This window comes from Cinclus cinclus, chromosome 11, assembly GCF_963662255.1.
Source record: "Cinclus cinclus chromosome 11, bCinCin1.1, whole genome shotgun sequence".
NCBI lineage: Eukaryota > Metazoa > Chordata > Aves > Passeriformes > Cinclidae > Cinclus > Cinclus cinclus.
The window spans coordinates 4,416,311-4,431,755 of NC_085056.1; the positions used below are offsets into that span (position 1 = coordinate 4,416,311).

Sequence of the window (15,445 nt, forward strand, 5' to 3'; positions counted from 1 at the left end):
TGAAGAAATGTTCAGCAGCAAGTCCAGGAACTCCCCTGTCCACCCAAATTACCCAGAGTCAAGGGCTCCTCAGTCCCTCTTAAGCATCCCAGACCTCCACAGAGCCTCACACACTGGGGATGACACTTGCAGGCACCTCCTGAGGGAATCACAGGATGCTTTGGGTTGGTAGGGACCTTGAGGATTATGCAGTTCCACCACCCTGCCATGGGCAGGGACACCTTCCATAGACCAGGCTGCTCCAAGTCCAGGGATGGGGCAACCACAGCTTCTCTGGGCAACCTCTGCTAGGGCCTCACCACCCTCAGAGGGAAGAATTTCTTCCGAACATCTGATCTAACCCTACCCTTTCAGTCTGAAGCCATTCCCCCTTGTCCTTTCACTACATATATTGCAAACAGTCTGGCCCCATCCTAACTCTGAATTCCCTTCAGCTACTGGAAGACCGCAGTTAGGTCACCCTGGAGCCTCCTGTTTTCCAGGATGAACAATCCGAGTTCTCTCAGCTGCAGGCAGCTCTGCAGGTGGGGTCTCACCTGAGCGGGGCAGAATCCTCCCCCTTCCCCTGCTGCCCACACAGGGGGATCAGCCCAGGGCACGGCGGGGCTCGGGGCCGGGGCAGGTCCAGCTCCCACCCCACCAACACCCCGAGTTCTTCTCCCACGGCAGCTCCAGCCTGGATCGATGCCGGGGCTGCCCCGACCCAGGGTTGCGGCTCCAGCATCGGGACGGGAACGGCTCGGATTTCAGCGCTGAGCCGCGAGCCCCCGTTCCAGGCTGCGAGGGGAGGGCAGCAGCACTTTCCCTTTCCCTTTCCCTTTCTCTTTCTCTTTCTCCTTTCCTTCCCTTCCTCCCTGACACAAACCCAGCCGAGCACGGCCCCATCCTCCCCGCCGCCATCTCGCGCTGCTCCAGCCCCGCCCGGTCCGGCTCCATTTCCCGGGATCGGCACCGCCCCGGGAATTCGGCAGGAACGGCACCGCCGCAGGTACGGGGGGACCCCGGGGGTGGCTCGGCTCCTCCGGGAACAGCTTCCCCTGGCAGCCATCCCTTCTCCGGGAGCAGCTTCCCCTGGCATCCATCCCAGCTCCATCGCCTCCTGCAAGCGGGGGCTGCCACTGAAGCGCGCCCGAGCTCGGGAACAAGGACGGGAATTTGCGCTGCTGCTAAAACGCGGGCTGGTTTAATGTGCGAGCTTGCCGTGTGTTTTGTAGGTCAGTGCCAGCACACAGTGCGAAAGGAAAAAGGATGGAAGAAGGAGACGCTGTCAAGGAAAGAGTGCTCATTACTGGAGGAGCAGGTTATTTTGGCTTCCGGTTAGTGCATTAAATAGTGATTACGTACAGGAATAAATGTAGGAGGTTGCTGCTGGGGAGACGGCAAAATCTGTCTGTAAAAGGGAAACCTGTGGGCCCGAGACACCTGATCGAGTTGATGCTATCTTTTGGTTCACCCGGGGTCTCAGTTTTAGACAAGCTCAGTTGCTCTGTTTCCAAAGGCTCTAAGTAGGGCTGTTATCCCCTTTCCAAATGCCAGCATCAGCTGCCTCGCAGACATTTACAGAGGTGTGCTCATAGAGGGGTAGGGTCACTATCGTCAGCCTGCTCTGAAGAACGACCCTGCACTTGTACACACATTTTTCTTTTGACCTGCAAATACTTACACGTGTGCTTAGCTCTACAAATTAACAACTCCAGCTGAACTCTCAAGAATATATTATATTCATTAACAGTGATGGTTTAGGATTAGAGTTGTTAATAAGGTGCACATTTCAGTGAAATCCATTTTCCCTTGCTGTAGCTGACTCTTCAGGCCATGTAAAGAAAAAATCCCCTAGACTATAACTGCTCACAGAGGGGGGAGAGGTCACAGTCAGGACCAGAAAATAAAGTAAATTTCAAGTCAGGGGAAGGAAAAAAAATCTCAGGACATGCCTGGCTTTCTTCTGCTTGGCTTTCCCCTCCACTCTCATGCTCTTAAAGCACAATAACATACAAAAATATAGGAAAGGGGAAGAGAAACACCAGAGTTACACTTTGTGTTAATACCTGTGATTTGGAGTAAAATGTACATGTGGCAAAGTATTCATAGCTGCTTAGAAGCATCTCTCCCACTCCTCCATAAATTTCAGACACAATGGTGAAGACCAACCTGTTGTTTTGGGATGGCACAAAAACAGTAAGATAAAAAAGTAAAGCTTTTTTTTTTTTAATATTTGGCAATAGTTGCACAACTGAAAGTTGCTATTGCTGATCTGAAAGGGACAAAACTTCAGTTATTTCTCTTCTGAATTTTTGTTTTACTTATTTTTGTTCTCTTGTTTTTTTTCTCCAAGTATGGATGGAGTGTGAGACATCAGTACCTAAACTATCACAGCTGAATCTTCCCAGTATTAAGGGGTTGAGTATTTAAAAGACTCCCATCAGAAAAGTAATCAGCATGAAAACAGTTAATATCTTCTCTCCCTCACAGGTGAGATGTTTCATGCACCATGGTGCTGTATCCTAATATACGGTTTCTGTCATGTTTCAGTTTAGGTTGTGCCATACATCAAAAGGGAGTCGATGTGATCCTCTTTGATGTTGTGAAGCCACTTCAAACCGTGCCAGAGGGAATAAAGTTCGTGCAGGGGGATATCTGTTGCCTGTCTGAAGTGGAAGAAGCTCTCAGAGATGTAATCTGCATATTCCATATCGCTTCCTATGGCATGTCTGGCAGGGAGCAGCTGAACCAAAAACTGATAGAAGAAGTTAACGTGAAAGGAACAGAAAATGTCATCCAGGCCTGCAAGAGCAGGGGAGTGTCGAGCCTGGTTTATACAAGTACCTACAACGTGGTATTTGGAGGCCAGATTATAGAAAATGGGGACGAGTCCCTGCCTTACCTACCTCTGCACCTTCACCCTGATCACTACTCCCGAACGAAATCTTTAGCTGAAATGAAGGTGCTGGAGGCAAACGGTGCTGAGCTGGGAAATGGGAGAGGTGTCCTGAGGACCTGTGCTCTCCGCCCAGCAGGGATCTACGGGCCTGGGGAGCAGAGACACCTCCCAAGAATAGTCAGCTACATTGAAAGGGGACTGTTTAAATTTGTGTATGGAGACCCTCTGAGTCTGGTAGAGTTTGTACACGTGGACAACCTGGTCCAGGCTCATGTCCTTGCCTCCGAGGCCCTCAGAGCCAGCAAGCAGCACATTGCTGCAGGCCAGGCCTATTTTATTTCCGATGGCAGGCCTGTAAATAACTTTGAATTTTTCCGACCGCTAGTGGAAGGTTTGGGTTACAGGTTCCCAAGCCGACGCCTTCCCCTCTCCCTGGTCTATTTTTTTGCATTCCTTACTGAAATAGTTCATTTTCTTGTAGGGCGCATTTATAACTTCCAGCCCCTCCTCACTCGCACGGAGGTTTACAAAACTGGTGTCACGCATTATTTCAGCATGGAGAAGGCCAGGAAGGAGCTGGGCTATGAGCCCCAGCAGTACAGCCTGGATGAAGTGGTGGAGTGGTTTAGATCCCAAGGATGTGGACCAAAGCCAGGGAATTACTCCACGATGTCCCTGGTCAGGGATGGAGCTCTGCTTTTGGTGCTGATTGCTGTGCTGGTCTCCTGGTTTCCATCTGCAGCAACATTTTCACTCTGAAAGATGAAATGCTGAGGACAGAATTTAGTTATGTTCTCTGCTGACTCTTGGTTTTGACAGACAGGTAATAAAAGATTAAAAAATACACATATTTGTGGGATTGAAGTAAATAACAGCTTTATCCCCAAGGAACAGAAGTGCTGAGTAAAAAAAGTGTAATTTTTTTCTATATACCTTCTCTTCAAAGTAAAATTTATCAGATCACTAACAAGATGAAGCTCAGTATTACTGCAAACAGCATTTTATTCTCAGGTACAACAGCACAATACAGAGAATGGAACAAATGTCCTTAGGCTGACTCTTCCTCCTGATGGGATTATACTCCTGATCCCTGCCCTTTATTCATAAAGAGTTTGTGTTACATGATCCAGAGGAGAATAAACTTACTCTTTGATCACATTCCAAATATATTTGCCTAACCAAGATTGACTGAGAAACTGCTAGACAATAAACAAATGGGAGTTTTTACATTAATCCATTTTGGTATGCTTTCCTGAGTTAACTCTGATATCTAATGACATTTCTGGAAAATGCACTGTGCTTAATCTAAATTACAACAAAGTGCTTGAAGCACCACAGATTTGTAGATTTTTCTAACAGTAAAATATACCTGTTTAAAAGGAATGAGCCAGCTGAAGTGCATTCAGTAAATAAAACCTATGATTTTTCCCAGCATTATTGAATCAGCAAAGACATTTGGTGAGTGATTGCATTCACATTCCACTATTTATAAAATACTTTTAGCCTTTAATAATATCTCTTTAACACCTGACACTATCTGAATATAATTTCAGTTTTGTAATAGGAAGATAAATACTTGCTATACAGAAACTCATAATTTTCTGGAATTTTAAGATTAGAAGATAAGATTATAAGCACAGGTCACTGTTGTCCTATGCAATTCCCTCTGTCAGTTTAATATAGAAACTGAGAAACTTCACCTCAAATGTTAAACACAAAGTTGTTTTCCCTTAACTCAATAACACTGCAGCTTCTGTACCCTGTGACAAAACCAGAATCTTTTAAGAATTTAAACTTCAGTCTTTCCATTTTAATGGCTGAAGCTACACTGAAATTAATAGTAACTTCCAGATACTTCTGTTAAACTCTGCTGCAACTGAAATGGGGATGTAATGAGTAAGAAGCAGAGTAGTTCCATTGCACTGTTAAAGAATTCTCAGAAAATCAGAGGGCCTAAATAGAGGAACCAAGCTAGAAATCTATGGCCACCCCTGCTTAGAAGATGCAGATTTTTGTAGCTCGTGGTGACTGAAGACAGCGTTACTTTTTGACTGTTTTTATTTCCTGATAAGTTTACCTTAAAAAAAAAATAATAAAAAAAAACCTAGCCCACACTACTGATAACTTTCTGTGGTTTTATGCTTGAAATTTGACTTTTCTCCCCCATTCCCCTACCAGTAAGTACACCATGAAAGAAACTAAGTTTAATATTTAGCTTGAGGGACAGCTCAAGAGAGAACTCAATCTTTCCCCTCTCTAAATAGCAAATAAACTGTTTGTGCAGCAGGAGTGTTGCACTCTCTTATAAAGAGCTTATGTGCCTCCAACTGAGCATTGATGGCACAAGGAGTCATTAATATACAACACCATCTGCAGAAAGAAGAAATCTTTTTAATAAAACAGAAGAAAGACATTCCTGACCTTATGAAAGCGTGGGGCCAATGCTCTCTTTCCAACAGCTGTTTTTTCAAGTGGAAACCATTTTGTTCTTTTCCCCTTTAAATTCTCTGGCTTTGACACAATGTTATCAGCAGTAGATTAAAAAATTCTAATCCCAGCAGAAGACAAAACCAAAACTTAGAAGAAATTGCACAAGCCTGTTGCACAGAAACAGCATCAGTATTTCATGCCAAGCCTTGTAAAAAATTTGTTTTTAACATGGGGAACTGAACTCCTGTGCCCCAGAGGAACTCTCTCTGCTATTTGTAATCTTTTACCAAAACTCAGCTACTGCTATTTACAATTATCTCAACGGTGGGGCTAGTGAAAACCATCTATGGAAGGGTCCTTAAGCCATAATCCTAAATCCACACTGACAATACCAGCTGAGGTTCAGGCCCTGGACAGCTTTTGAGGTGCAGCAGCAGCAACAGCTCCTGGCAAGACAGAAATAGCCCAACAAAGCCCCAAATACCAGAAGTGCTGCAGAAGCTGAGCTCAACACGTGAAGCTTTTCATCTGCCTGGAGTCAAGGACAGAACTTTCTGATAACAGAGCAGGAGGCACTATTTTGTCCTAATGGCCCAAGAGTGTGCTCCAGCAAATGGGATTAATGTGGGGACACACCCCAGAGCCATCATCAGTGCACTGGGGATTCATTAATTCCACATCAATTAGCTCCATCTATTAAAAAAAATAAAGTCCTGACCACAGCAGAGGTGAAGGATACACTTATTCTTTCCAAAAGGAAAACAGGCAATCTGTGGCTTAAGGAGATACTCTAAAATTGCTTGAAAATTCCACCCCTGTAAAGACAGTCACAGCTGCTCTATTTGAAGTAATCTTACAATGAGAATCCTATCTCCTTTTTCCTGTTTCTTGTCATTACTCCTCATGCATGAATATCTGGGTGAATTAGGGTAATTAATTCAAGTCTTGTGTCTCTTTTCAAATTTTCATTTATTAACTGTTTTCCTGAAACTGAATTATCAGAAACACACCTAAAAATTGAAAGAGCAAAATGAAAATATAGGTCAGATTAAATTTTTCCTAGTCCTCAAAATTACTGAACAATTGATAGATGCCTTGCTATAAAGAATGATGCTGATGTTTAAAGTGAATAGTTTAAGAATACTTGGTCAGCCACTTAACCTCAGACACAACATCTCAGGTTTGCCAGATATACATGAAAACTTGTACTTCTCATGTGTATTTAAAGATATTTATTTTAGATGTTTAATCAAACCAGATTTTTCTAGCCCCTTCTCCTAAGGGGCCCAACCAAAACCCCTTTGTTTCTATTTATTACTGATTTCCATATGCTTTCCAAAGTATAGTGGCATATTTAATAATTCACTATGTGCTCTTCAGAGAAAAGGGCCCTGAACGCTGATAATTTACATATAATGTAAAGAGTCTGGGGATCAAACTGCAATTCAGGAGTATGCAAGTGTTGGGGGAACTACTGCTTTGCTTTAGTCAAGCTCATAATTCCCTGTTTTGCTGGAGTAACAGCTCAAAATGTAGACTAGTAATTAATTAAACTGCTTTTAATTTAATTTAAATTCTTTTAAAACTAATAGCTGAGCATGTTTATAAATACTGTTATGGATCAGAAGATAAATTCATCTCTGAATTGATTCTGAAGGTTAATTTCCATTATATTTAACTTCTATTGCTCATGACAGAAAGGGAATTGCAGTCTGGAACAAAGCCAAGTAGTTGGACTGCAGTTAAAAACGCTGACTCATGACTGTAGCAGAACTCAACTCCTGCACTTCAGCTTCCACACCACATTCTGATTTTTCCAACTGGTTTGGATAATTCAAATGTAACGGCTGGCACCACAGCTCACACCATCTCACATCTCCGAGGTTAAAGAACTGCAAAACTAACAAAATTCTTTCACCAGAGAAATATATAGACATGTTGGGGTGGGAAAAAAGTGACAATAGAGGGAACAGAACACCTAAATGTAGCAAGTTTTTTGACTCCAGAACTCATGCATACCAATACTCGCTAAGGTGAAAAAGACTCTGGCTGATTTAATGACCTTCTAGAAGAATTAGGCTGCAGACAACTCATATGGATTCATGTTCAATAAGCGTGTAATTTTGATTAAAATATGAGAAAAAGATGTGTTCCCAAGACTCCCAACAATTTAAAAAAATCACATAAAGACAGAGTGCATTCACCCAGCAGCAGTTCTCCCCATGCAGCCTCACAGGCAGAAAGTGTTCTGAGAAAATTTTTTTTTAAACATCAATATTACTGTTCTTCCAAATTGCCACAAATTTAATCTTTGTCTTGCTCAGATTTTATTCTTTAAGCTCATAGAAATCTGATTCTCACTAGACCCGGAGTTTGTATCTGCCTCTCACTGAAAAATGTTGTTTTGGAGCCACAAGTTAAACTCAATCTTTGACCTTTTCCTTCTGCCTCGTGTGTTTGGAGCCAGAGGAAGTGCTATGATAACTATGTCTCCTGAAACAATCATTAAGTCAGTTCATCTTAAAAACACACAAATGCTCTTCTTCCAACCTCTGGCAGAGCACAACATCCCACACCAGCAGATCACTTTTCAATAAGAACTCATAGTTTCAAATGACTGGCAAAAGTCATGAAATTCAACATGCAATGCTTAAACAGAGAAGCACCTGGCATCATTCCCATCAGTGTGAGATATCAAAAATTATTTATTAAAATAAGTTATTTCAATTATTTAAAACAGTTTCTATAAGAATATAGCAATTTAACAATTGTTAACTTCAAAAATTTATAGATTATTTCCCTCCTGGATTAAAAAAACTAATTAAAAAATTTTAAAAAATTATCACACACATTCAAACCTACTTTCATACTCAAACAGTTGCAACTGTGATAAAGTTTCTACAGAGCCTGCTCCAAGAAGAACTGAGAGTTGAGGTCCTGGAGATAAAACACAGAATGCAAGAACCAAGAGTAAGTTAGAACATAGCCTTGACCACCACTTGCAAGTCAGCAGAGGAGTCACTGCAGTATTTTCATTCTGCACAGTGTAACATCACAGTCTGGGGAAAAGTATTACTGTAAAACAAAACACATTTCCATAAATACTGATGGAGTGCTTCTTGTAATTCCTGACAACATGAGTGAGTAGAGAATGTGCACAGTACTTTTCAAAGGACTACAAAATGATCTAGTTCTTAAATATTTGCACAAGAGCAGCATGAGGGACTCACTCCTGTGTCCATCACACAGTGGGGCTGTGCTGTGTCAGGAATACACACACCAATGGAGGAAGACAGGACAAATGGACAGTTTGGTTGGGTCTGCTCTGGAACTGAGCTTAAAAAGAATTCTGACAGGCAGAACAATCCAGACCTGGATAATGACAATAAAACCAACTCTATACAGCAATCTAAGTTTTAGCTCCACCTCCCAAATCCACAGTTGATGTGATTTTCTTGTTTGTTTGTTTGAGCAGGATTTACACCTATCTTGAACAGGTCAATCACAGCTGGGTACTGAAGAGATTTCAGGAACGGGATGAAAAGCAGAGAATTGCCTTTAACTTTTCTCTGGTTTTCAGTTGGGTGATTAGTAATTAATTTCTTCATAATAAAAAATTTACAGAAGCCACCCCATTGTGGGATACACTATTGTAACACTTTCATCTCTGAGACAAGACTGTCTTTACAGAATAGCTAAAACCTCAAGGGGGTTCCTCAAACCATCATCTGTGAATGCACAATGGCATCAATTAAGCGTCTCTTGAAACAACAGAAGTCGCAGCGTGGAGAGCAAGAGAAATTGAAAATTGCTGAGGCAGCTGCATCAGGCCATGAATCCCAAATCTGTGCAAGTCCTCTGTGATCAGAAGTACCGCTCTGTGGAAGCAGAATTTTGTGCCTCAGGCAGTCACTCCAAAAACTAAACTTCTCTGCACATATTTGAATGTTAAAGTTGGGAATATAAATAGCAAAACTCATGCCATGTAGAGATAAGACAACCAGAAATGTGATGGCAACAGTACAGCACTAGCACAAAGGACCAACACATACACAAATTATGACAACTGCTGTTAAATATTCCATCAAAGGCCTTTAGCTCTGCTCTGGCAGGAAAATACACTTGCTAATCTAACAAGTATTCTCATCTGCAGTTTCATGTTCTTGATTTGATTAAAGGCACCAGAAGGATGTACCTCTATATTTGTGCACACTATCATTCTTGGATTAGTTATGTTTTGGGAAAATGGTCTACATTTACAGAACAATATCATTTGACTATCGTCTATATAGGATTGCAAGATTAAAAATTGACAGTTCATTTAAAAATTCATTTCTAAGCACATTAGCAGCTGAAAGGATTTGCAGAAATTATACTGTACAAAAGTAACTGCTTCTTAGAATTTTAAACACCTTCCCTTTCTGCAAACAAACAGATATCTCCTACTGAATATCTTAAAACTTTTCCTTCCAGTGCCTCGAGGTTGTGAACAGAAGTTCACAGGGGCTATGAGTAGAGGTTCACACATTGCTCCTTTCTTAAACCTTTTAAAGAGAGTTCAACAGGAAAAACACAACTACAGTCACAGAGGGTATTTGCTTTCAGCAAAATTAACATATTATCTTGTTCTTGAAAATGTAACAGAAAATTTTTAATAAGAGACAATAGCTGCCCAAAATATTTTATACAGTATCAGCAGCACAATCTGCTGTCTCAAGGACTGTAACATACATGACATGACAATGCTGGTGTGGAAGTGCTTTTACAGCATTTAATAAATTAAAAACTCACTTCTAGTTTATCTTGAGGAGCCAGGTTGTTTAAGTGGTGCGATTCCATGCATGCAAATTTTTTTGTGACTGTTTTATCTATAGCTCATGTACACATATACAGGAGATGATTTGTACTTCAGGTATTGATAATGAGAAGTGAGGTCCATCCAACTACACATCCTCAAGTTTTAAAAATCTTGAATACACAGAAGTTCTGGCCTGCACAGAGAGTATGCTTTGTACAGAATATAAATTATTATGTATTAAAATAGTTTTTCTTAAAAGAAGAAATTATAAAGGAAATCCGTATTTCCTCTTCCTTCTCTTCTTCCAGTCATCCCATCTGATGAGACTGTCACTGAGTAGGATGACCACGATAAATCCATCTCTTCCTGAATTGCACCATAAAGCACACATCAAAGAATGACAGGCTCTAAGAGTAGAATTTGCTGTTACTGACTTTCTTCTCCTTTAATCTAAAGGGAAAAGAAAAGGAAAAAGTCAAGCCTCATAGGAATTTCTCAGAGGAAAACATTCTACCAAATTCAATGTACTTGGATACCAATAGCAAGTAAGGTCTCAGCAATGAGCATTGCAATTTTTTTTCCCCTCAATAAATGGGAGTAAACAAATAATTAATGCAGCTGTTTAACACACACAAAAAAGGGCAAGAATATTTAAAGTCTTGAGATCTACTCAAAACTTCCTATGAGACATAAAGCTTCTCGTATCTCACTCACACCCAGCCCAAAGGTGGCAGCAAAGGAGAAGGAACCTTCCCCTAAGCTCTGGATAATGCACTGACACTGAACTGACAATGCTGTGCTGCTACAACTCAATACTGGTTTTATCTTTTGTGGTTTGTGTATCTGTTCCCACATATCTCGTATGAGTATGACATTTCCAGGGACATAACTCTGATAGTGTAGCAAGAGTGAAGAGGTTTATTTATTTGTCTGTGTATACTTCCAGGCTTTCCTCCCGGAAAGCAGCAGAGAGGGATACAAACCTGACAGGATTACAAGTGTCACTGAGATTTCACTGAGCACACATTCCTCAGCTTCTGCTGGCCTCTAGTGGCTTGAGGCCCAGCCTGGCTTCACTACAGCCCTTCCTCACTGCAGATGAGCTCACTGTACCCTCACCACTCTTTAGATGCTCCCTTTGATATGTCTGAGGTTTCCTTACCATAAATCCTGTCTAGACAGAGCTGCCTTGGAAGAGAGAATGATCATCAACCCACCTGCGGTTGCAAGTCTCTTGATAAATCTGTAGTTTGTGCTCATTGATGTTGAATTCTTTCAGTATAGCATCCCTGTTGGGATTCCTTAGGTTCACATGGGTGTCATAGGGTTGAGTATTCAGCTCCTCCTGGCGCTTCCGAAGTTGCTGACATGAGCAATAAAGCTCTTCTTCACTTTCCTTCAAAGGAATATTGGAAATCAAGGTAATTTTGTAAAAAACATTCTCAGAACAACACAGAATCCACAGAGTTTGGGGATGAGTTTGTTTTCCTAACCACATTTTAGTAACCACATAGAACATTTTATAAAATTAGTTTGATAGGACGTTTCTGGAAACAAACTAACTTAGGAAGCACTAAAAAAAATCCTCTCAGCCCCACAGTATGACTAGCCATACCCTCTGACAGGGGCATCAGGAACATTCTAGAACAGGTTGCAAAATTTGTGTATCTAAACACTTCTGTTGGAATATTTTTCATTAATAGAGCATGTTAATCTGTTGAGGAAAGAACAGAAAATAGTGTATCATTATGGTAATAGTGTATCAAATTATAACAATAACAAAAGCACGTTTTTAAAATGTTTAGGTTTTGGCTCTTCCATTGTATTTGTGTATCATGTGACATAATCCTGGGGATTTTCTATTGAAATGTAGACTAAAAGTCAAAACACTAACTGGTAAATAGGACCCCTTACAGCAGCAAGTACTCAGATGGTCAAGAAGGAAGGACAGACGCTGTATTTCTATGTAACTATGGCAATTCAGTATTGCAAATGAATTGAGTAGGTCTCAGTTTCTATTGTGGCACACAGTAGCTCTCAAAATATTCCACAGCCATAAACAATCATCATGATTCCCTTTAGGACTTCAAATTATTTTAATACTTCAAAAATTTGAATGCAGAAGCTGCCTCTTTATAGAGTTACTAGTGGGGAATAGAATTGGCAGGACTGAAGTCTTAATTTTCACATCAGCAGCAAAACAAGATAGTCCTTCTACAAGAAATGACATGCAATCAATAAATGTAATAAATCCAAACATTTTCAGAGGCAGCATACTAATAAGAATGCCTCTTTCTGCATTCAGTCCAGATCTAGGAAAACTGATAGCTTAGCAACATACCCAAGGGGTTTCAGTTACTGCAACAAGATCCTTTTCTAAACCCTTTTTCCTCCTGAAACACATTCCTATGCAAGCATGGGTTGGAGCAACTGAAACAGCCTCAGTGCTGTGCTACTGATTAAGATTTAAAGAGTAATTTATTTAATTTTTGTTTGTAAAGGGGTAGTAAACTTTGTATTCCCAAATCACAAAAGAAATGCAGATTGCTAATTACCAGTTTGCAGGTGTAATCATCAAGATGCATATGTACCACTGTTAGTTCTTATAAATAAATGTATCCACAAAGGTACAGCTTAAACTGCATTTTAAGATATCCACTTCAATTTTTAGTCAGGAACATATACACCACTGAGGCTGACTGTACTCAGAAAAAGCTAAAGAAATACATGCACTTTCTGAAGGAAGTAAATCAATTTTCAAGCAAATAAGACATGCTTTTAAGTGCAACAACCACCTCAGTAGAGTATGATTCCTACAATATCAAAAAACCTGTTTAAGTTGAACAGGAACTACGTAAAGCCCCACATAATAATTCACAAATGTGCACGCTTATGTCTACAATATTTTTGCTTTACCATTTCAGATGAACTCCACAGCCATCTGTAATTCCTCATTATAATTTAATATTTCATCTCCAAGCACATGCAGACGGGCTCTGTATATAACCAGGCCTGTTATTAAATGGTATTATTTTATGGAAGGCCATCACTTTTTAAAAAGAAGCAGAGGAGCAGAGGCAGCCTTGATCTTTTCTGATGCTTCTTGAATGACCTGGCAGAAGTTGTAGAGTTGACAACTGTTGTGGGTCTGGGTTTGTTGCAGGATGCCAAACAAAATGAAGGTTTTGGAAGTTGTCCTGCCACTGCATTACCACCAGGCATTGTAAAAACACCAAGCTGAGCAGCAGCTTCATTTGGCTTAACAAGCAGAAGGGGATTGGAGTGTGAAATGTGCTACTGTCAAGGAGTGGTGCTGACAGACTGGGAGACAGACTGCTTCCAAGAACAACACTTTGAGAGCTGCTCCTGCCCCAGGAAAATAATGATCTGGGTTCCTGAAGGGAAACCACAGCATGGGGGATTTGCAATGTATCCACAAGTGGTGTCCATGCTCAGCATTAGGCAATGGTGACTTTGTCAGTTTTCTCAAAGGCAACAAGTCCAAAACCAGCAGTTCACCAGGCCTTCCCTATGAGACTTGAGTCCATGAAATATGAACAACTTAAATATTATCTTCAAAGGATATATGTCTCCACACACACATCCCTGGCCTCAGCTTCTAATCCTCTCCTGCTTTCAGAACCCTTGGCTGGCCACAGAAGGAACTTATAGGAACCTAGCACAGCTTTCAAACACTGTCATTGCACACACTTTCATTTTACATCAGGTGTTAAAAGGTGGCTTCGCAAAAACCTCCACAAAGGATGTTTGAAAAAGGCTTCCACTCCTTTGGGAAGAACAATGTGACTGAATTCAGAAATTTGCAGTTCAGTGTATGCAACTGCAGGCACAAATCCCTTCAGAGACATAATGACTTAGAGTTCACAGGAGTTGATGTTTCAATCAGAAAAATAACATAACTGGTGTGAAGTTCAGCGTGGGCCTGAAGAGTTGAGAGACTACAAATAAGAAGTTGAACTTTTTTTTTTTTCTCTGAATCAGAAGGGTGCTGGAAAGCACCCTGAAACAGCCATTTCCCAGAAGCATCTTTAAACTTTCATCATATCACAAGTGTTATTTAAATTTTGTAATATATTATTGAGAAAGAGTCTGAGAAATACCCTACAAATCAACATATGTAGCAGCACCCTTGGAACACCAACAATCACTGTTCACAGATCAGCTGCTTTAATGCCTGGATTCATGAGCATCATTATTTTTCCCCTATGTGTTTTAAAATACTACTATTTCAAGTATGTGTTTAGAGAGGCTTAAAAGGAGCAGATTAGCAGTTCTTTAAGAACCAGATATGTCTTCTACTTGATGGGTTGTTTATTTTAATGAAATACTGGGAGAAATTACGAACTTCAATTGTTGAAGTGATTTCTTTTTATGTAGGACCTTTAAAAAAGAGATTAATCTATAAAGCTAAAGCTGATTTTAGCTAGCTTTGCATGGCATCAGTCAGTTAACAAGGAAAGACAATGACCACGCTGTTACAGCAAAAACTATTGGAGGTAATGAGGCTTTGTTTGTGCATTATTTCTTTTAACAACCGTGTAATCTGTCCACCCAGAGGGAGAGTAACTCAATTTGTGCTATTTGTCTTCCCCAGTACCTGCAGAAGAAATGCCTGACAACAGCACATCAGACACAGAGCAGAAATCTGAATCCTCAGTTCCTGGTTTCCACAAGGAACTGGTAACAGACACACTAAGTGCACACAACAAACCCCGTGCTTCTCACCAGAACTTGTTGCATCTCACAGTGCACCAGAAGTGATGCCAGCTCTATATCTTCACTGTAGCCATTCTTGAGAGGAATTGACCTAAAACCTGGGGCGGGGGAAGGAAAACAAAGGGCAATTAGAGTCCATCAAGGGGGAATTTGCAGTCACAGAAACGGTGCACATTTTGAACATTCTTCAGGGCTCAAACGCTCCTCTGCTGAGAGCAGGCTCTACTATGGCAATTGCAGAGAAGCAAAAGGCAAGACTGGCAAAACTGAGCAACACCTGATTGCACATGCTCTTGAAAACTAAAGCCAGAGGAAGGAGCTTCACCGAGGCAGGAGGGAGTCCGGCATCAGAGAGGAAGGCACAGTTCAGTAATGCTCAACAGCACCTCATTACAGCTGCAGATCTCACCTGATTTGATTCCTTTGATGGGAAAAGTTGCGTGTGCTAAGAAGTTGGGATCACTGAATATATCTTCCTCATAAACAACAAAGCGCAGGAACGCCAGATTTGGGTCGTAAATTTCAAATTTCACTTGCTCTGCGTTAGGTGCCCAAACTGGATTAAGGCCATTGTCATCTGTAATGAAAAGGAAACATTT

At 41.0% G+C, this 15,445-nt stretch overlaps 2 protein-coding genes across 4 annotated transcripts in view; one reads left to right on the plus strand and one right to left on the minus strand.

Annotated features, from left to right (window-relative positions):
- The first annotated feature begins 483 nt into the window (after positions 1-483).
- On the plus strand, positions 484-3,640 carry SDR42E1 (short chain dehydrogenase/reductase family 42E, member 1). Its single transcript, XM_062500188.1, has 3 exons — positions 484-524; positions 1,215-1,316; positions 2,533-3,640. The coding sequence occupies exons 1-3, from the start codon at positions 484-486 to the stop codon at positions 3,638-3,640; spliced, it is 1,251 nt and encodes a 416-aa protein (XP_062356172.1).
- A 3,925-nt stretch (positions 3,641-7,565) lies between these two features.
- PLCG2 (phospholipase C gamma 2) overlaps positions 7,566-15,445 on the minus strand; it is a 56,115-nt gene continuing 48,235 nt past the window's right edge. For all 3 annotated transcript variants that reach the window (XM_062500297.1, XM_062500298.1, XM_062500299.1), the window contains 4 exons: positions 15,256-15,423; positions 14,856-14,944; positions 11,327-11,505; positions 7,566-10,559 (listed from right to left, as the gene is read on the minus strand). In XM_062500297.1, the coding sequence (XP_062356281.1) occupies positions 10,517-10,559; positions 11,327-11,505; positions 14,856-14,944; positions 15,256-15,423 (479 nt within the window). In that variant the 3' untranslated portion in view covers positions 7,566-10,516. The remainder of the gene's footprint in view (positions 10,560-11,326; positions 11,506-14,855; positions 14,945-15,255; positions 15,424-15,445) is intronic.